Consider the following 20,477-nt stretch of genomic DNA (forward strand, 5'->3'; position numbering starts at 1 on the left):
ATACATGTGCAATTATGTAAAACATTACCATATTAGTCATTTTATATAAAAAAGACTCAAGTAAAAAAAAAAGCAAGCACAAAACAGCATTCTTCAGTCTGTGTTCAATCAATATCAGTTCTTTCTCTGGAGGTGGATAGTATGCTTTATCATTAGTCCTTTGGAATTGTTTTGGATCACTGTATTGCTGAGTAGTTGTCATTCACAATTGCTCACAGAACAATAATGCTGTCACTGTGCACAATGTTCTCCTGGTTCTGCTCAGTTCATATAAGTCTTTCCAGGTTTTTCTGAAATTCTGCTTGTCATTTCTTATAGCATAATAATGTTCCATTACAATCATATACCACAGCTTCTTCAGTCATTCCCCAATTGATGGACATTCCTTCGATTTCCAATTCTTAGCCACCACAAAGAGTTGCTATAAATATTTTTGTACATTTTTTCCTTTTCTCTTTTTCAGTTACTATTGTTAACATTTCCCTCCATCCTATTCCCTTCCCCATGATATTTACTCTATTCCATCTTCTTTTACCCTATCCCTCTTCAAAGGGGATTTACTTCTGACTGCCCCCTCTCCCAATCTGCCCTCCCTTCTTTCACCCCTCCTACTTTCCTGCAGGTTTAGATAGATTACTCCACACAAGTGAGTGTGTATGTTATTCAATTATTTTCAATACTACATAAACTATTTGGAAAAAAATAGGTAAAAGAGGGAACCTACAAAATTCTTGCTGTGATACAAATGTGGTCTTGATGCCTAAGCTAAGGGAGAATCAAAACAGAAAACTGGACCAATTTCTCTAATGAATATTGATATAAGTATTTTAAATATTAGAGCAAGGAGGCTACAGAAATATAGCATAGCAAAGATCATGCTGTAACTACAACCAGGCTGGATTTTTATATACCAGAAATGCAAGGCTGGTTCAAATTAGAAAAACTATAAGCATAACTGACCAGATTACTTAGAAGTCCAACAAAAATAATATTCTAGTAGGAGAAGAAAAAGCTTTTTGACAAAATACAATTCATTCCTGTTAAACACTAGAAATCACAGGAATAAATGAAGCTTTTCTTAAAATGACGAATAGGATTTGTCTAAAGAACAAGCACTATCTGTAATGGAGATAAGCCTTTCCAATAAGAGCAAGAATGAAGCAAGGATAGCTATACTGTACTAGAAATGGCAGCTACAGCAAAAAGACAAGAAAAAGAAACCGAAAGAACAGGCTTAGGGAAAGAGGAAACAAAATCACTTTTTGTAGATGCTATGGTTTATTTAGAGATTTTGAGTCACCCAAAAAAACAACAAACCACCAACTAATCGAGACAATTAACTTCAGCAAAGTTGCAGGATATAAAATAAACCCACATAAATCATGTTGTAATGTAAAGAAAATGGATGAGTTAGCAGAAACTATGGACATGAAGGCAAAGTTTCATAAGATCACAGATTTAAAGTTCAACGGGAGTCCAGCAAATGAAGCTCCCTCTTTTTACTGAGGCACAGAAATTATGTGACTTGCCTAGAGACACAAGCTTCGTAAGTAGCCACTTCCTGCATTAGTATTAAAATAGCTTGCCAGCTCAAATGCTTGTTTTTTGCCAGATTTCCTAGTTTGTGAAACTTCAAATATAATTTACAAAAAAGTGATAAACCAAAACTTTTCACTTTAGTCTTTATATAAAAATAAAAATTTATTATGAATACATTTTGGTTCTTAAAAGATCTTATAAACATTACAGGTAATCCTCTTTCTTGATTCCATATTCTCAAATTTACCTACTCACTGAAATTAGCTTTTAACCTTGAAATCAGCACTCATGGTATTTTTAGTCATGCACTGAGTGGCAAAGTATCTGAGTTGCCTGTTGCACAGGTTCCCAGCCAAAGTTAAACAAGGCTATTCTTGGCCTCTTATTTCAGTTCTCATGCTACTATCATCAAGGTCCTTTTCCCAGTCTATTTAGTGCCACATTTTCCACCTTTTTGCAGATGATCTGCTGTTTAAAATGGCCCTCAAACACTGTATTGAAATGTTGCCTTGTGTTGCTAAGTGCAAGAAGTCTGTGAAGTGCCTCTTGGAGCAAATACACGTGTTAAATAAGCTGTGTTCAGGCACCAGTAACGTAGTGGGAGTTTAATGTTAATGAATCAACAATATGGTGAGTGCAAAAGAAGGAAGAGAAAATCTGCCCTTCTGTATAAGGTCCCTCCAGAAAGTGCTAAAGTAAATGTTGTGATCAGAGGTTCACAGGAACTTATCCCTATATTTCCCCTAGAAGCAATGGCTAACTTAGTGTTTGTGGGGTTTATAGAACATAACTACCACAAAATGACAAAAATCAACTGTACTTCCTTAAAACTATTTTTAAAAGCTTCAACCTACTCCCAGTGATTTTTCTGCAACATAATTGTCTCAATGTGTCTGAACCACAAAGGAAACCATAATGGAAAAGAGTGACTAAGAATACACAAGATTCAATTCTCCCCACCAACTAACTATATAGTGAAATGATGTAGTCAACTTGTTTTTACAAAATCAATCTTTTATGAGGGCATATGTTCAGCAACAATTTGTTTTTACAACCCCAGTGATAGGAGTCTCTAAAAAATGGTGAATGTTTTTTTAAAAAAAATAATGACTTAAAAATACGGTACAATCAGCTAAAATCCTAGGCTGGTTATGGGGCTCAAGGGAACAACTAACTACTCCTCTCTCAACTTTTTTCCATGTCCACAAGTCTATGACAAAGTACATCTCAATATTTTTTCGTTAGATGTCTTCCTGAAAAGGTGTGAAAAAATTTAAATCAATATTTATGTATCAAATGTCATTAACTAGGCATTATACAAAAATAATGTGTTCTTATGTTTGTAACCATGGCGCAGTAAAATTAAACTTAGAAATGAAAATTTTCCTTGACCAAATATTTAACGGAAAATGTGAATAAAGTAAAATATTAACAATATCTATGTGGGGAAATAATTAAGGATTTGAAAACCCAAAGCATTATATAAGCTTTAAAAAAGGATAACTAAGGGATAAAGGCAGGGACTACACCTGGGATTTCTTTGGTATAGGGAATTTTAAGAGGAAACTCCACTCTAATAATGAAGATCCAAACCTTCTATATAATTATAGTTTGATACCTAGAGCACTGGGAAGTTAAGTGACTTGCCAAAGGTCACACATCAGTATGTGTTAAGAAGTGGAACTTGAACTCAGGTCATCCTGGCTCTAAGATGAGATCTCTATCCAGTACTCCATGCTGGCTCTCAGACACAACTAAATGCCAAATTTTCCTAGTTAAGAGAATATTTAAATTTGGAAACTGCTAAACAAATGTGCTTAAGATAAAGGGCACCTGGTATTTTACAAAAAGAAAGAAAAAAAAACCTTAACCAATACACAAAACTTCTAATTTATTTTCCGGGCAGAATGAAAGACTCCTCCATGTATTTGTATCCTGCTAAGAAAAAAGCCTTAGTGTTCTATGCTGTATGTAATGGTCAATAAAATAAAACCTCTAAGTTAGACTCCACTAATTAGTAATGTGAGACTGGGACTATGTTGTACATACTCTATGAAAACATAGTTGGGTCAAGCAAATTAGAGATGATATAGGTAATTTTATCGGGATGACACTTTTAGTACCCTCAATCTAAGAGGAAACAAAAAAAGACCACACTTACAACACTAGTTTTGCCAAAGTTCACGCACTGTATTTCTGATTATTCTTAGGCTAGAGTCTCCTGACTTTGCAGTAACTACAATGATAGACAAGTTTGTTTATTGGGATTCCCCCTGGCAATTTTATTATGCTCTCACAACGTATCAGAAAAAAAACCTGATTGTAAAAGATGAAATAAAGAGGAACAACTAGAACATAATAAACTCTTTGGTCTGAGAGCAGTCAGCATCTGGGCAGATAACTCTAGAACCTCAATAGCCCTGAAGGTTTCACTCACTGTACAATTGTTAATGCTCAGACTAGGGGGTCTAATAGAGAAAGGTTTACATGTAAATCCCGCCTTGGCTGGTGATTTGGGGCAGTGCGGAATACCCAGTGCAAAGTGCTGCTTCAAAGAGCTAAGATGAAAATAAGTTTAGGTGCATTCAAGAGTAAACTTTAGTCTGAAAAACTAAGCACACTCCCTGATGATGGACTAGAAATGTTTGTCCCACTTAAGAAATTAAACCCCTTAATTTTAAGCACTTGATCACTTTAGCAGCACTATCTGCATACAACACACTGTCAATTGTTCTCTGCTGTTCATTAAAGCCATTGAAGAAGGAGGGCATCTATTTGGCAATATTGTTATACATAATTTTTGTTCACTGTATATACCTTAGAACTATTTCTTTAAAAATACTTTGTAATTATGACTTTTCATTAACTAACCAGAACTAGTGATATTTAACAAACCATCAATAGCTCTGATTACCTAACTTCCATTTTAGAATGTGAGGTAAGATCCTCCTCCAAAATTAATATTAATAAACTGAAAATGCCAGAATACTAAAAGGAGAAAAATGAAATTAAATGTAGAAATACATTCACCTACTTTTACAAACTTACTTGCTATAGGAGCTAGTAATTTCACTTCTGTCAGTCCTGTTGGCACTTGTGCAGAGAATACCAGCAGAGCAATAGAGAATACAGAATGCTTGATAAGAAAAACCCTAAAACAGAACCAAATGCTAGACCACAACATTTTCACATTTGTCCATGCCAGCCTCTTCCTCCTAGCTAGGTAGTGCGTCTTCTTGATTCTTTTCCAATCTCCCAGCTGAGACAGTGGATAAGTTGTTCACCCCAGCTTTCGGGAGGCTGCTTCTAGCCTCATCTCTCAGCAGGTTCTCACCTGCTGGAAGCTCGCCTTCCTGACTCCCTGGGGTGGTCTGCTGCTCACAGGATGGCTCTGCCGAATGGCTTGTTTTACTTTTACTTTCTTTCACTTTGCTGTTTTCTGGGATTTCACAAATCTCTTCTGGATTTTTATTCGAAATGAGTGACTTCTGCTGTGAAATGGAGAATCCATACTTAAATTTTAAAAAATTAATTTAGCCTGGAGGATTAGTAGTTAACAGAATGGGAGTCATAGGACTGAATAAATTCACATTCCAAATGCATACACTTTTGTGTCAAAAATAAAGATTCTAAGAAATATTGTTAAGCTTAGCTTACTCAAAATATTCTCAGTCAGGTACACAGGTTAAGTGACTTGCCCTCTATTCACAGAATTAAAACTTGATAGCTTCCAGAATTCTCCCAAATAGTCAATATTAAGTGAAATGAACTATTTTATTCAAATATTATGCACAAGGAAGCTACCAATATTAGTGACTAAACCCTAAAATTATTAGCATATGAGGATTGTAAAATTTCAAGAGATTATTTAGTTCAAATGCTGCCTTTTGGCAGCAAATAAGTAGCATTTCTATTTTAAAGATTTCCAAGGTAAGAGATTCCACAAACAATTCCCCACCCTTGTTCTTAAGTTTCAAAGGCCTCTCAGGTTTTACAAAGGAAGAGAAAGATACATCCCCCAAAAGTGCCACTTAGGGATTCATAAAAAAAGTTTTAATCCTACTTTTTCTCCACAGTTAACAGGTAATATTCTAGTCAGACTAATATAAAATCAGAAAGATCCCTTTTCTCCAAATCTGTGTGTACAATATGTAGTTCCTTGGGACTCAGTGACTTTCAACTTTTTGCTTTCCAATAGAGCACTTTTAGTTTTATTTTGTTTTATGGTTTCAGTGAAATTTCTCATTAATTGCAGTCTTCAACAGCTACCTTGTTACAATATTCAGTTCCTTGCAGAAAGTAAACTATTTAAAATCAGCTATCAACCTTTGATCTCCTTCTGGAAGACTGGGCTAACTTTTTAAATTGATGAAGAGAAAGTCACTAAATGTATAACTTTATTGCTGACTAAAAAGATAAACAAATTTTTTGTAGCATAAAAGAGTATAAAAGCTCAATTAGAAGGATCTAGACTTAGTATGAAGAAACACCAAAATAAAACAGTTGCTGACTTACACGGGGTACCACCTTGGGATGCTCTTCTGCTTTTGCATCTGGTATGTCAAATGCCTGTAGTACTTCAGGGTTCATGCTGCCAGTTAAGCCAACAGATCTCTCTCTCAAAACATTTCCTCTACACTCATCTGCTTTGCAATAAGGGCCTTGATCTCTCTGACAAACATGGCTTCGACAACAGAGAGCTGTATCACCTGCTCCACCATAGCGCCTATAATCAATTTCCTCCTGTGGTCTTCCTTTGCCTTGATGTAGTGCCTGGTGAGGTTCTCTTTCAGAGTCTCTTAAATATCTAAATCCACCAACTGAACTTCCTGCACCATAGCAGAAACCCTAATAAGCAAAATAAATAGAAATCATAACTATAAAATAATGTGTGTACCTATATCTCAAACACACACATGCATATATGTATATATATGTATAGAAATGTATACGCATACATACCCTAAAGTTTTTATTAAATGTAGCATATAACAAACTAAATTAAGTTAAAAGTATTATTTAGGATGCCAGTAAAATTCACATGCACTTTTAGTAATTTGATATGCAAAGATATAAACATCTTAAAATGGCAGTTTACTTATGAGAATCGCATTCTTTGGGGGCAGGGGAGAATAGAACCAGGTTACTGATTTAATTTATGAAATCACTCAATAGTTAACAGAATGTTCTCAGTGAACTAGAAATAAAAATAATGATGATAGCTAGTATTTACATAGCACTTCCACAGTGCTAAACACTTTACAGTTATCTCATTTGATCCTTACAACAACCTTGTGAGGTAGGGGCTATTATTATCTCCAACTTACAGATGAGGAAACTGAGGCAAACAGAGGTTAAGTAACTTGCCTAAGGTCACAGAGCTAGGAACTGTCTGAAGTTAGATTTGATTTCAAGTCTTCCTGACTTCAGGCCCAGCACTGTGCCACCTAGCTTCCAATAGTTAAATTGAAGGCTAGAAATTTAAATGTTGTTAAAGCTTTATGAAACATGTTTCTATGTATTGCTTAGAGTTGGCTTCCATAAGGTACATGTTTAAAGTATACATTTTAGATTATTTGTTTAAAATTATATATAGACCAGTGTGAAAACAAAGTCTCACCCTTACCCCTCCCCAACCAAGAGGAAAGGACTCTCATTTACCAAAACAGCACTCCTCTTTCCCCAGACTTCAAGATTTTTTCTGGATGGCAAAACCATCTTCTAATCCTGTGAGTTTACAGCCTCAGCATCATCTCCTCCCTTTCCCTCCCTCACAGCTGCCAAGTCCTGAAGGTACTCCTCTATAAACCCCTCTCTTCCACTCCTTCCCTCCACTCCCAGCCACCAACCTAGTCCCAAGCCCTCACTACCTCTCATCTAGATTATTGCAACAGTCTCCTAATTGGTCTCCCAGCCTCCAGCCACTCCCTAATCCAATCCATCCTCCACACAGGTGCTAAAGGATCTTCTTAAAGCAAAGGTCTGACCTTATCCCTCCCCAACTCAAACTCCAGCGGTTTCCTATTTCCTTAAAAAGCAAACAGAGCTACTATCTGGGATTTAAAATCCTTCACAATCTGGCTCTAACCTAACTTCCCACTGTTATTATACATTATTCCCCTCCATTTACTATACAGTCCAGTCAAACTGGCTTTCGTACTATTCCCCATGCTATTCCATCTCCTTTTTCCACACCTTTCCACTGGTTATCCCTCTTGCCAGGAATGCCCTCCCTCTTAACATCCCTCTCCTAGGATCACTAGTTTTCTTCAAGGTTGAGCCTAAGTATGACCTTTCACATGAAGCTTTTCTTGACCCCCAGCTGCAAGTACCTTCCCCACCCCCAAATTACCTTGTATCTATTTTGCCTATACATACTTGTATATATTCACAACACACCTGTTACCTCCTTGGCTAGACAGTAAACTCCTAAGAGCAGAAAACTAGATGCATCACTTTTGTCTTTGTATCACAAGCACCCAACACAGTGATTGACACACCAGAACTGAAGAGATGCTTGTTGATTGGGAGAATGATTTTATCTGTACCAATTTACCACAGTCAAATGATAAGTTTGCAAATAAAAGTTATCAGTTACTATTTCTAAAGTTATTATTTCTAAAACTTCAAAAAGCAAACTATAAAATTACTTGCTTTTAAGGCAAAAAAATCTGTGTAAATGAAAATGAGTCTCACCTCCTTTTTTTGTTGTTTTTTTTAGTGAGGCAATTGGGGTTAAGTGACTTGCCCAGGGTCACACAGCTAGTAAGTGTTAAGTGTCTGAGGTTGGATTTGAACTCAGGTACTCCTGACTCCAGGGCTGGTGCTCTATCCACTGCACCATCCAGCTGCTCCGAGTCTCACCTACTTTTGACATTCTTATCAAATTATACTATTATACAAACAAGGCTAGTACAAATTTTTAGCATTGCTTAGACTCTAAAAGCCAGAGTAGCAACAATGGCTTATACTAACCAGAACAGCCAAAGCTATGATGGCCAACACTGGAATGTGAAGTAATACTGGTATTTCCTTCATAAGTGCTCTCATAAATTCACCAGTTCCTTGTCCGATATGCTTCAACGGCTCTGTTACAAAGTTGGTAAAAGTAATCGCCAAGGCCTGTAACAACAGATGTTCATTAGCAACACTAATTATGTTCTTTACCACAGACAAATGACAAATGTTAACAGAGTGAGCCAGAGTCACTGTGTACCTGTACTAAAGTCAGGTGACTTTTGCTAGCATTCCCACACAAACCAGCATCACCATGAAAATGATTTTGTTACTTGAAATTAGAGTGGTCTTTAGACAGGTCAAAGCTTCATGGTGGAAAGACTTTAAAACGCTTAATAAGTCTGTGATGACTACACAGGGACTCTTAACCCAATCTGAAAAAGTAATTTTTACAAAGTATATTCTATACCTTTGTTGGTGGAACCAACCAAATAGGGTTAACTAATAGTAGTTCATAATACTTTTGGCAGGGATCATCACGAAATGTCCATGAACTTCTAAACCATTCTATTTAGGGGAAAGAAAAGAGAAAAAAAATACTGAATTTAATAAAGTAACAAGTTTCACTATTTTTAGTTGTTCCATTTGTTTTATTCTCCCCTCTTCATTTTCCATTCTATATAATTTTTCAAGAAGTTTCCCAATATTCCTAATTTTCTACTTAATTTCTACTTGTTTACTTAGTGCGTTCTAAGATTTGGTACTTCTTAACTGAAAATGATTCCAAAGTCTCAGTGTTAAATCCCCAGTGCTAGGGTAAAATAAGGGCAATGCACACATACCATCAATGAGGCGTGAGGGAAGAACACTCCTATGAGAAAAGGGATGTGGTTCAAGAAGTAGCAGTGACAATAAACCACAGGCTGTGCTGGATTGAGCCAGAATTCATCCAAAGGGCTAGATAGGAAGGGGAAGCAGAGTTCACAAGAACACTCCAAAGCCAATAAATTCTATGCAGGAAGAGCACACTATGGAAGGCATTATTGGCATAAGGGAAAAAATGGCTGGTTTCACACAACCTGTTTGCCCAAGTTTCTTCTTTTATAACAATGGTATGTTAGCCATAAGCCCTGCTTTAGCAATGATAATGGGTCTGAAAACAAGACATTTTTCATCAAATTGGATGTATATAATTCTAAATGAGGAATACAGGTATCAACTCACACTAATTTTTCTAAATAGATCATTTTAGATAAGAACGTTTGTTCAGTTGTTTCAGTCATGCTCAATTCTTCTCTGAAAACCCCATTTGGGGTTTTCGGCCTAAATACTTCTCCAGCTCATTTTACAAATGAGGAAACTGAGACAAACAGGATTAAGTGACTTGCCCAGGGCCACACAGCTATATTTGATCTCAGGATGATGAGTTTTCCTGATTCAGGTCTAACACTCTATCCACTCCACCACTTAGCTGCCCTTTAGATAAGAATAGCCTTCCCAGAAGAAAGTAATTTTATATTCATTCTGTATGGAAATAGAATTGTATTAAATTTAATTTCCCATAACTTTGGATACCTTGATTTGAAAAATCTGCTGAATTTTTAATTTGCTTCTAACAAAGTCCCCAAAGTTAAACCATTCCTGGTTTTAATCAATTTTCCAACCCAAACAGTTTATTTATAAGAATGTTTTTTTCATGGTTTGACCCTAATAAATGGCTTCAAGACCAAAATTTTCTATGGTCCTCTGGTCCTGCTGTATTTGCATGAGCATTTCTTCCCCCTCCGATGCTGGTCACAGACTCTTTCCTTTCTTTCTCCTCACCTCACAAAGAAACACCCCTCCCCCTACACAACTTGAGGGCTCATTCAACATACTGACATCCCTTCTCTAGGTGGTTTTTTTTTAATTAGCTCAAAAGGACCAGTGTGGCTAGCACTCAGGACTCCTATCTATGGTTTTTCATGCTTACTACAACAGTTCCACCTCCTTTTCCACCATTATGTCCATTTTGTGCATGACAGTCACTATTAGTAACATGTTGCACCCTATTCACACTCATTATGAATCTTTCCCTTGCCATTTGGTTTACTTGTAACTAATTCTTGGGAGATCATGTTGTTCCATGATTTTCAGTCAAAGTGTATCACCAGGAGAATTCTGTCAGCTTTCAGTGATATTCTTAGGTTCAATTAGGTTCAATCTCTTCTTCTTGCTCAATTCTGGACCAAGATATACATATTAATGGAGTCATTCAATGGGTCAACTTCTCTAGCCGTATGCCAGAGTCTGAGTACTATGTATTTTTTCATTAACTTGTTTTTTTCAACCTGGACAGTTAGAATGATCCCTTTGGCATTTCTGGGGGTTTCACCATGAGGCCTTATTATGTTTCAAGGGTTGATGCAATTAGTATGATATAATGATAATGATGATGACGACAATGCTAGCTTCTATATAGTGCCTACTATGTACCAGCTGCTTATCTCACTTGCCAATGAGGCACTGTGGGGAAAGCATTTGACTGGGCTCTCCCACTTACCCAGCAAAGTAACCTTGGCAAAATCACTTTGCCTCTAGGATACTCAGGTTGCTTGTCTATAAAATGAGGGAGTTGAACCAGCTGACACCTTATGTCCCTTCTAGCTCTAATATGATTTCAGGAACAGAAGCATTTGGAGAACCTTATGTCAAAAGGGAATCATTTTATGTTGGGCTTTGCACTTTGTAAGCCACTGACAAATACCTTAAGTGAGTATGTCTCCTTGTTTTATACTGGTTATGAAATCAATACTCAATGGATACTGAGGAAAATTATCTCCAGACTCATATCTGTCACTGAGTTTTGAAAAATACTTAAGCTGAAATTTCTTCCACTTTAGTAAAAAAATTAAAATGTACAATATGATTGTTCTATAAGAAAAAGGAGATGAACTACTGGGAATTAACAAGCCATTGCAAGAAAATATATATCTACGAGAAATATACTGCCTTAGGGAGACTATTTATAACTGGTCCTTAGCTAATATTTTTTTAAACAAAAAAATGGAGCTTCTAGGCAATTTAAAATACTTGACTGGATCTGTGATCTCACTCATTTTGGAGTCTCCAATGATGCAGAATGCAGCCTATCCATGCCTGTCTACACTACGTAACTCTTCTTTCATGTCCTTCCATAAGTTCACCACAAGAGGTCCACCAAACATGTTAGAGACCTTCCTTTGGGGGGATGCTCTGGCATATCTATCAGCTGTCACTCTTTTCCTGTTTAATTCCAGTCCCAACTCATTATCTACATGAATTCTAGCTCCCAAATACACATACCAATGGACAAGTTCTATAGTTCTCCTTCCAAATATATGTCAGAATCTGGAGAGACAGATGACTTGGTCTTTCTACATGGACAGTCAAATCAAACTCTTTTGAGTGGTTACATATCTCCTAGAGAAGACTCCAAAACCAACACAATCTCATTTAAAATAGGAGCATCTGAAGGGTCTCATTATTCACAGAGAAACTATCTCCAACTTGGACTGGGCAAACTGGATTTCTTCCATTAACCCATGAAATAAAAATTCTAAACAATTCCTGGTTCTAAATCTCAAAAGGAATTACTAAGAAACGTTTACAAACTTAAAAAGCTGATTATGGCTTTTAGAAATTCCAACAAAACAACCATGATCCAGTTATCTTTCTCCCTGAAAAAATGCTAAGGCAAACAAAGGGTCTCACCAAATAGGCCTCCAACCCAGTCCATCTTCTCAGCACAAACATTGTTTGATGGTTCCAATTTTGCAACTTCAGCCTGATGTTTTGCAAAGGCTAACTAATAAAGATAGATAAGGAAAGTTTTTAACTGCTAGTGATAAAGATACCATTAAGTCAATTAGGCAACACATTACAATCAATTTTATTTCACACACTCACTCCATCATTATGAAACCAAAGTATGTTTTAAAAGAAACTTAAAGGAAAAAAAAGGTCTATCATTTATAAAAACAAAAAACATTTGTTCTTTATTCACTATATAAGATCATATTTCCACTGCATTTAGGTATGATTTAAGATCACTAATTACAGTGGTCACTATGTGACTTTTTTTGGTGTTACCTATGTAATAAAAATGAAAAAAGATGAAAAATTAAGAGAAAGCTTCAAAAACTAACTGGTAAAAAAAAACCCCAACTAGGTCAACATTGCTTAACAAATGATTATTTTACATTACCTTATATAAATAGATCCAATTCCATCCAAAACTGACAAGGAAGCTGATGAATAAAACCCGTTTTAACTGAGTATACCAATGAATATATGTCCATAATTCAGTAGCTACTATCATAACAATGCACAACACACATAGAAGTACCTAAAAAAACAAAGGAAACAGAAGCTGAAGTCACTATTATGCAAAGATTCCCCTACCCTCAAATATCTTATGGTTCACAAAATGAAAAGATTTTAACATAATCCAACTGTCTGCCCACTTTGAGATATACAATCAATAAACACACATTTATTAAGTGCCTACTATGAGCAATACGCTATGCTAGGCAGTGGGAATACATATACAAAAGTCCTTATTCTCAAAAAGGTTACATTCTAATGGGGAAGACAAGGACACACATAAATATACGTGTGTGTATGTGTGTATTTACAGACAGAATAAGGAAAGTGAACAAATGCAAAAAAAAAATACAAAGTATTCAAATTCCATGGTGTTTGGGAGGGAGGGATTCAGCAGCTTAGCAAAAACAGGAAAAGTTTCATGTACAAGGTCAAGTTTGAGTGGTGCTGAAGGAAGAAAAGAACTTGAGGTAGAAGTGAGAAGGCAGGGAAGGCACCCAGTACAAAGGCAAAGAAATAGGAGATGTATTATAGTGTGTAAGGAAGAAAGAGAAGGATAATTCAATTGGATTGCAGAGTACTGGAAGGGTAATAATGTCCAGTGAGGCTGGAATGATAGGTTGAGCTAGCTTGTAAAGGGATTTATAATCTAAACAGAGTAGTTTATAGTTCATTTTAGAAGCAACAGAAAACCATTGGAGTTTACTGAGTAGGACAGAGACAGGATCAGTTTTGTACTTAAGGAAGATTATTACTTTGGCAGCAGTGTGTAAGTTGGATTGAAGAGTCAAGAGAATTGAGGCAGGGAGACCAATAAGCAGGCTGTTGAGATAATTTAGGGGAAAAGTGATGAATACCTGACCTAAAGTGGTAGCTGTATTCAAGTGGAGTGATAAGATAAGAAAGATGTTGTGAAAATAGAAATGGCAAGATCTGGCAATTGACTGGTTATGTGAGGTGAGAGAGAATGAGTAGTCCAGGATAATGCCAAGGTCAAGAACCTGGGAGAATAGAAGGATGGTGTCTTTGACAGAAATAAGGAAGTCTGGAAAAAGGGAAGGGGATGAAATAATGAGTTTGGCAAATGTTGGGTTTAAGATGAGGGACATCAAGTTTAAAATATGCAATAGGCAGGGGCAGCTAGGTGGCGCAGTGGATAGAGCACCGGCCCTGAATTCAGGAGTACCTGAGTTCAAATCCGGCCTCAGACACAACACTTACTAGCTGTGTGACCCTGGGCAAGTCACTTAACCCTAACTGCCTCACCAAAAACAACAACAACAACAACAACAACAAATATGCAATAGGCAATAGTGTTTAATAAACAATTGGTAATATGGGGCTAAAGTTCAGGGAGGAGACAAGCTGGATATAGAAATCTATCAGTCATCAGCAAAGAGATAATTAAACCTATGATGACGTGATGAGAAAGAGAGGACAGAACCCTGGAGAACACCCACAATTAGTGTGCACCAGCAAGGGAGATTGGAGTGGTCATGCAGGTAGAAGGAGAATCAAAAGAATTATGTTATAAAAACGCAGAGGAGAAAGTATCCATGAGGAAGACTGTGGCTAATAGTGTCAATAGTTACAGAGGGGTCAAGAAAGTTAATGGGGTTGAGAAAGGCTGTCAGATTTTGCAATTAAGAGACAGCTGAAGAAAGCAGTTTTAGTGATAAGATCAAAAACCAGATTACAAAATGTTGAGGAGGAAGTGAGAGAAGAGATATAAGATGAGAGCTTGAGGTTACGGTCAGATCTACAGCAAGTTTTTTAAGGATGGGAGAGACTTGGGCATATATGAAGGCAATAGGAAAAGAAACAACAGTCAGAGAAAGGTTGAAGATATATAAGCTATATAAATAGCAAGAAGAAATGCCTGAGGTTGTAAACTGCTAGGAAATACTGGAGGGGAAGAGATCAAGTACACAAGAATGGAAAAAGAGGAAACTCAGAGTGATGCCCGCAATTTTTTCAGTAATATTCAAAACATAATCCATTACCTTCCTCCCTACCCCACACTGATCCTTATATCCCTATTTCTGTGCAGGGCAGCACCATTTTTTCCAGTCAACTAAATCTGCAACCTGTAGTCCACTTTGATTCTTCACTTTTATTCACACAAACACCACCCCCTCCCCAATGCCAGGTTTTGTTGTTTCTACCTACTCAACATCTGCCAAATCTATCCCTATTTCTCTATTCCATAACCGCCCTTTTCCAAGCCCTTATCCCTCCTCACCTGGACCACTGCAACAGCCTCCCATCTGATCTCACTGCCTCCAACTCCCCCCGCTCATCACTCCATTCTCCCTGGAGCTGCTAAAAAGCAAAGGCCTGACCAGGTCACTCCTCGACTTAAGAATCTTCAGAAGCTTCCAACTGCCCTTATGGTCAAATACAAACTTTCCAGTGTATGCCATGAAAATCCCTTCATAATATAGCTACAGCCTATTTTTATAGCCTTATTCTAATTATATTATCATAAACAATGTTATCATGTTATAAATATTATAAACAAAGTATTATTATACATTACACCCCTTCCTACCCTACAGTCTAGCCATGTTGGCTTGCTTGCTATTCCCTTTACATGACACTCCACCTTCAACCTCACAAAAGCTATGCCCCATAATTGTAATACTCTCCCTCTAAACTGTTAATTCTCCCAACCCCTAACTCTTTTTCAAGGTAATGATGATGATGACAGCAGTTAGCATTTATATAGTGCTTACTATGTGCCAGAAATGTACAATTATTATTTCATTTGATCCTCAAAACAATCCTGGCAGAGAGGTACTATTATTATTCCCATCTAACAGTTGAGGCAACTGAGGCAAAAAAGTTAAATGACCTGTCCAAGGACACACAGTTGCTAAATGTCTGAGGCCAAATTTGAACTCAGGTCTTCCTGACTCTAGGCCCAGTGCTCAGTTCACTGCACCACCCAGATGACAGCTGTGAAATGGTACCATCTTTTTGGAAAGCAATATGGCATTATACATTAATGGTTACATAACTATTTGTACTCTTTATTTTTATATATTTGAATGTTTTGTTGATGTTTATTATTTTATCATAAAAACTAAAGAAATAAATTCCCTACTCATCTTACCATGAACACACTATATGGATCCACACCAAACGTTGTCTCAAAACTCCATTTCCAGGTCTCGAAATTATGAAATTTAAAATTAATCAGGATGTCACTTAGCGCATCATCTAAAGCTCCGGATTTCCAGTCTTCTCCACTGAGAAACTTCTCAATTTCTAATAATGTCTCTTTTTTAAGGATAATCTCAGCATCATAATGCTTATCACTTCCATCCTCACCAGGCTGAATAAAAGAATTTTTTTAAATTTAGGTTGGGCAATTTTCATGAACAATTTTATTTTAGAATATCAGTCAATAAGAAACATTTGGAAGAAATAATGTCACATTTGGAATTACTTATAAATTAAGCCTAGAGTACTTACAAGTTTTATTTCACAACAAAGAAAATTTAGGGGTAACATTTTCCTGTGGCATTTCTATTCTATATTGTCACTTCTTCAGTTCCTCTTCCCAATTTTTAGAAAAAGTGGTCTATACTCACTATTTCTGTACCACATCCTATTCATACTGTCTACTATAATCTGCTTTTTGCTTTCCCTAAAAAAGTTCACTCCAAGATTGCCAATAAGGCAGTACAGTGGAAATAGTAGCTCTACAGTCAGAAATCCTGGCTTCGATTCCTGCCCCTACATGTGACTTTGGTCAAGTCACTAAATCTTCCTGGGTCTCGGTGACTATAAAATAAGGGGGTTGGACTAGATGGTCCTTGAGGTCCCCATCAGTTCTAAATCTATGCTGCTACAATGTTTTTTGTTGGAGATATTTTGAAAAATCTTAAGTCTGGTAAAAAATGCAAACAATGAAAATAAATTATCTCAAAAAGAAAACAGTAATATGAAAACTCAAGAAAACATACAATTTGCTTATAACTTTTCTAGGACAGTGGGTTCTGTTGACTGCAATCACTTTCTGAAGAGATGATTTATATTCATTAATGAGTTGATTCAAATAAGAAATCCTTTCTTGTTTTGGTTTTTTTTTTTTAAAAGATGCCAATATCTCTATTTGACATCTATAATTTTTTTATAGTCTGGGTCTAATCTACCTTCCTAAGGGTATTATACATTACCCCCTTCATGTATTCATTCCTATGGTCCAGCTGAAGTGGGCCTTTTGCTGTCCCTTATACACAATATTCCATCTCTGATCTCTGTGCTAGCATTGCATAGTCTACCCTCCCATGCATAGAATGCACTCACTCCTTGCCTTTTCACTCTCAGGACTTTTAGTTCCCATCAACATTTAGATCAAATGTTCTTCCCACATGAAGTATTTTCTCACACATACCCCTGGACCACTTGCTAGTGAATTACCCCCCCCCCATACTGTATATTTCTTTTGCATATGTTTATATATGTACATTACTCAATAAGTGTTTTATTAAATGCTTACTAGAGGCATTGTGCCAAGCATCTGGAGAACAAAGAAAAAGTAGTAACAGTGTCTGCCCTCAAGAAGCTAACATTCTAATGAGACACACAATATACACAACATAAAGTAGTACATATGAGAGATATAAAAAGTAGATGGAAGGCAGACTCAACAGTTAAGAAGGAGATTGATACCACAGAGGGAAGCATAACAAGCAAAACAAAGGGAAGCAGCAAGGAGACAAATAGAACTAGAATCTAAAGGGTGCCTCAGATTGCCTCTTAGACAAAAAAGGAATGGCTGAACAGATTGTATATGAATATAATGGAATATTATGGCACTACAAGAGGGGCAGAAGAGACTATTTCAAACTGGGAACAAGAGTGATTGATAAAGTGAAGAGAGCAGAATCTGGAGAACAGTTTATATAAGGACACTGTAAAGAAAAACAACTTTGAAAGACTTAAGAACCTTACAAAACACTGACTAAGCCATGTCTACAGAGATCTAAGGATGAAGCTGTTAAATCCACAAGAAATATGTATTCATTTTGCTGGGCGGGCTTCACTTATTTGTTACAAAGTTGTTGTTTTTTCCCTTTTCTCACTCTTTGTTGGGGGGAGGGAAAGGAGAATTAGCAATAGTGATAGCCACCCCCTAAAAAATCAGGAAATTGTTAACATGTTTTAAATGCACAGAAGAAAATAAGAGGAAATTCAGAAAGAAGCATAAACCATTTAAAGAACAACTCAAAGAATTTATTACATTCCTTTCAAAAAAGCGGTATGAAATGAAGATTTATATTTTCATACAGAATCCTCTTTTCGTGTCCTGTGTGAATGGAAATGCCCTTTTTTAGGGTGTTTAAGTTAAGGGAAAAAAAAGTTTTTTAAGAATTTTCAGCAATCAGAAGTACCTTTAAAATTTTGGACTCAGCACCATGATTATTACTGACATGTCCAAGGCCAGCCAGTGTAAAACCTGTTATCTTTATTCATTTGCCAACTTCCAGTGAAAAATTCAATTTTAAAATGTTTTCATAAAATTAAAAAATAATATTCAATAGTATCAAGTACCTTGATTTTTAATTCTCCAATTAGTCAAGTTTTAGGGAAGTTAACATTATACTTGTGAATTTGTATTAATGATTCCATAAAGCAACAGCTACCACATTAAGCAGCAGGAGAAAAAAAATCTATTTAAAAAATTGTTTTTTGAGGGGCAGCTAGGTGGTGCACTGGATAAAGCACCAGCCCTGGATTCAGAAGGACCTGAGTTCAAATCCAGCCTCAAACACTTGACACGTACTAGCTGTGTGACCCTGGGCAAGTCACTTAACCCTCAAAGCCCCCCACCCCCACCCCCACCCCAAAAAAAGATATGGGGAAAAATTAATTTCTTTTCCTTTAAAAAAAAAAACTACACATGACCAACAAAGTGTTGAAATAGTCAAATCAAAAAAAGACTGAGAACTCCACTGAAGCTTATTTAGAAAAGCCATCTAGGTGGCGCAGTGGATAAAGCACTGGCCTTGGATTCAGGAGGACCTGAGTTCAAATCTGGCCTCAGACACTTGACACTTACTAGCCGTGTGACCCTGGGCAAGTCACTTAATCCTCATTGCCCCACTCAAAAAAATAAAAATTTAAAAAAATTTTTAAAAATAGAAAAGCCATCTACTTATGAAATTTCAAACCGTCCAAAATACTATCCCAACTTTATCAAACAAGCTATTCTCTTATATGTAAACGTACTAAAATGAACAAAAACACATGTAAAAAGAATAAAATGAATGTCTAGATTTACAAATGAAAGGGAATTTTTTTGTCCTATGTGACCCAACAGATTACAGATTATGTGACAGCCTCTGCTTCTAATTTAGTCTTTCTGCTTAGAAATTTTTTTATATAACTATAATTTACCAAGAATAAAATATTACATTGATTAATGTAACAATTGCCAAATACTCACAAGTCCAAGTTTTCCAGCTTCAATTAAAATTTTATTTAAGTATCGCCTAAAAACATGATTACTCTGGCTTTCATAGTCTTTTCTCTTTTTCTTTTCACACTCATTAATCTGAAATCATACATGAAATTCTAAATTAGTCTTTGTCAACAAAATTTAATAACAAATAAAGATGAAATTTCTAATCAAGCACATCAACCAAAACAAAATTAAGGTGACCCATAAATAATTCATTATAGTTATATTTATGAACTACGCCATCAGTATGTGGCCTGCCTACCCCATAAGTTTCAAGAGTTTTTTATGCAAAGGGGAAAAGTAAGTCCATGGGTAGGAAACAAACTCAGAGGTCACTAACCAAACTAGGGGTTTTTGCTAGCTTCCTTCCTATCTCTTTTTGAGTAAACAACCAGAATCTATTTTAGAAGAATCTGTCAGATTATGAATAGGAAAAGCAGATCCAGCAGCAATAATTGTTATAATAATAATAATACTAGCTACTATTTAAATATACTTACTTTATACATATTACCTCATTTTATTCTCCTAACACCTCTGTGAGGGAGGAAAAGACAGTCAAGAGAAGTGAAGGGACTTCTACTTAGTGTCTGAAGCCAAATCCTGGAGGGCTCCCCTGCCCCAAACACTCAGGAACTCCCTCTGGTCCTTATACTATCATGTCTCTCTTCATAAACATGACTACTTAAATACACAAAAAAAGTTCCTGGAATGCTAGTCTACTTCCGCCCTGGCTGCTAACTCAATGGCTAAGAATTGTGGGGCAAGCTAGGTGGTGCAGTGGATAAAGCACCAGCCCTGGATTCAGGAGGACCTGAGTTCAAATCTGACCTCAGACACTTGATACTAACTGGGTGACCCTGGGCAAGTCACTTAACCCCCAATGCCCCACCCCGCCAAAAAAAAAAAAAAAAGAATTGTGGGAGTTCCCCCCCACCCGGGCAATTGGGGTTAAGTGACTTGCCCAGTGTCACACAGCTAGTAAGTGCCAAAAGTCTGAGGCCGGATTTGAACTCAGGTCCTCCTGATTCCAAGGCCGGTGCTTTATCCACTGCGCCACCTAGCTGCCCCCTGTGGGAGTTTTTAAGAGTTGTGTTTATCGGTTTTCTTTGTACAATTTTTTTTTTTTTTTTGTGGGGCAATTGGGGTTAAGTGACTTGCCCAG

The 20,477-nt window shown here is 36.6% G+C and overlaps 1 protein-coding gene across 8 annotated transcripts in view; it reads right to left on the reverse strand.

The window, feature by feature from the left end:
- Positions 1 to 1,259: 1,259 nt before the first annotated feature.
- Positions 1,260 to 20,477, reverse strand: part of CLCC1 (chloride channel CLIC like 1) — a 31,304-nt gene continuing 12,086 nt past the window's right edge. For 7 of the 8 annotated variants that reach the window (XM_044000359.1, XM_044000357.1, XM_044000358.1 and 4 more), the window contains 8 exons: positions 19,298 to 19,405; positions 15,956 to 16,177; positions 12,722 to 12,862; positions 12,229 to 12,322; positions 8,966 to 9,063; positions 8,515 to 8,661; positions 6,055 to 6,387; positions 1,260 to 5,030 (listed from right to left, as the gene is read on the reverse strand). In XM_044000359.1, the coding sequence (XP_043856294.1) occupies positions 4,755 to 5,030; positions 6,055 to 6,387; positions 8,515 to 8,661; positions 8,966 to 9,063; positions 12,229 to 12,322; positions 12,722 to 12,862; positions 15,956 to 16,177; positions 19,298 to 19,405 (1,419 nt within the window). In that variant the 3' untranslated portion in view covers positions 1,260 to 4,754. The remainder of the gene's footprint in view (positions 5,031 to 6,054; positions 6,388 to 8,514; positions 8,662 to 8,965; positions 9,064 to 12,228; positions 12,323 to 12,721; positions 12,863 to 15,955; positions 16,178 to 19,297; positions 19,406 to 20,477) is intronic. The other variant, XM_044000363.1, reaches the window with a different exon arrangement.

This window comes from Dromiciops gliroides, chromosome 4, assembly GCF_019393635.1.
Source record: "Dromiciops gliroides isolate mDroGli1 chromosome 4, mDroGli1.pri, whole genome shotgun sequence".
NCBI lineage: Eukaryota > Metazoa > Chordata > Mammalia > Microbiotheria > Microbiotheriidae > Dromiciops > Dromiciops gliroides.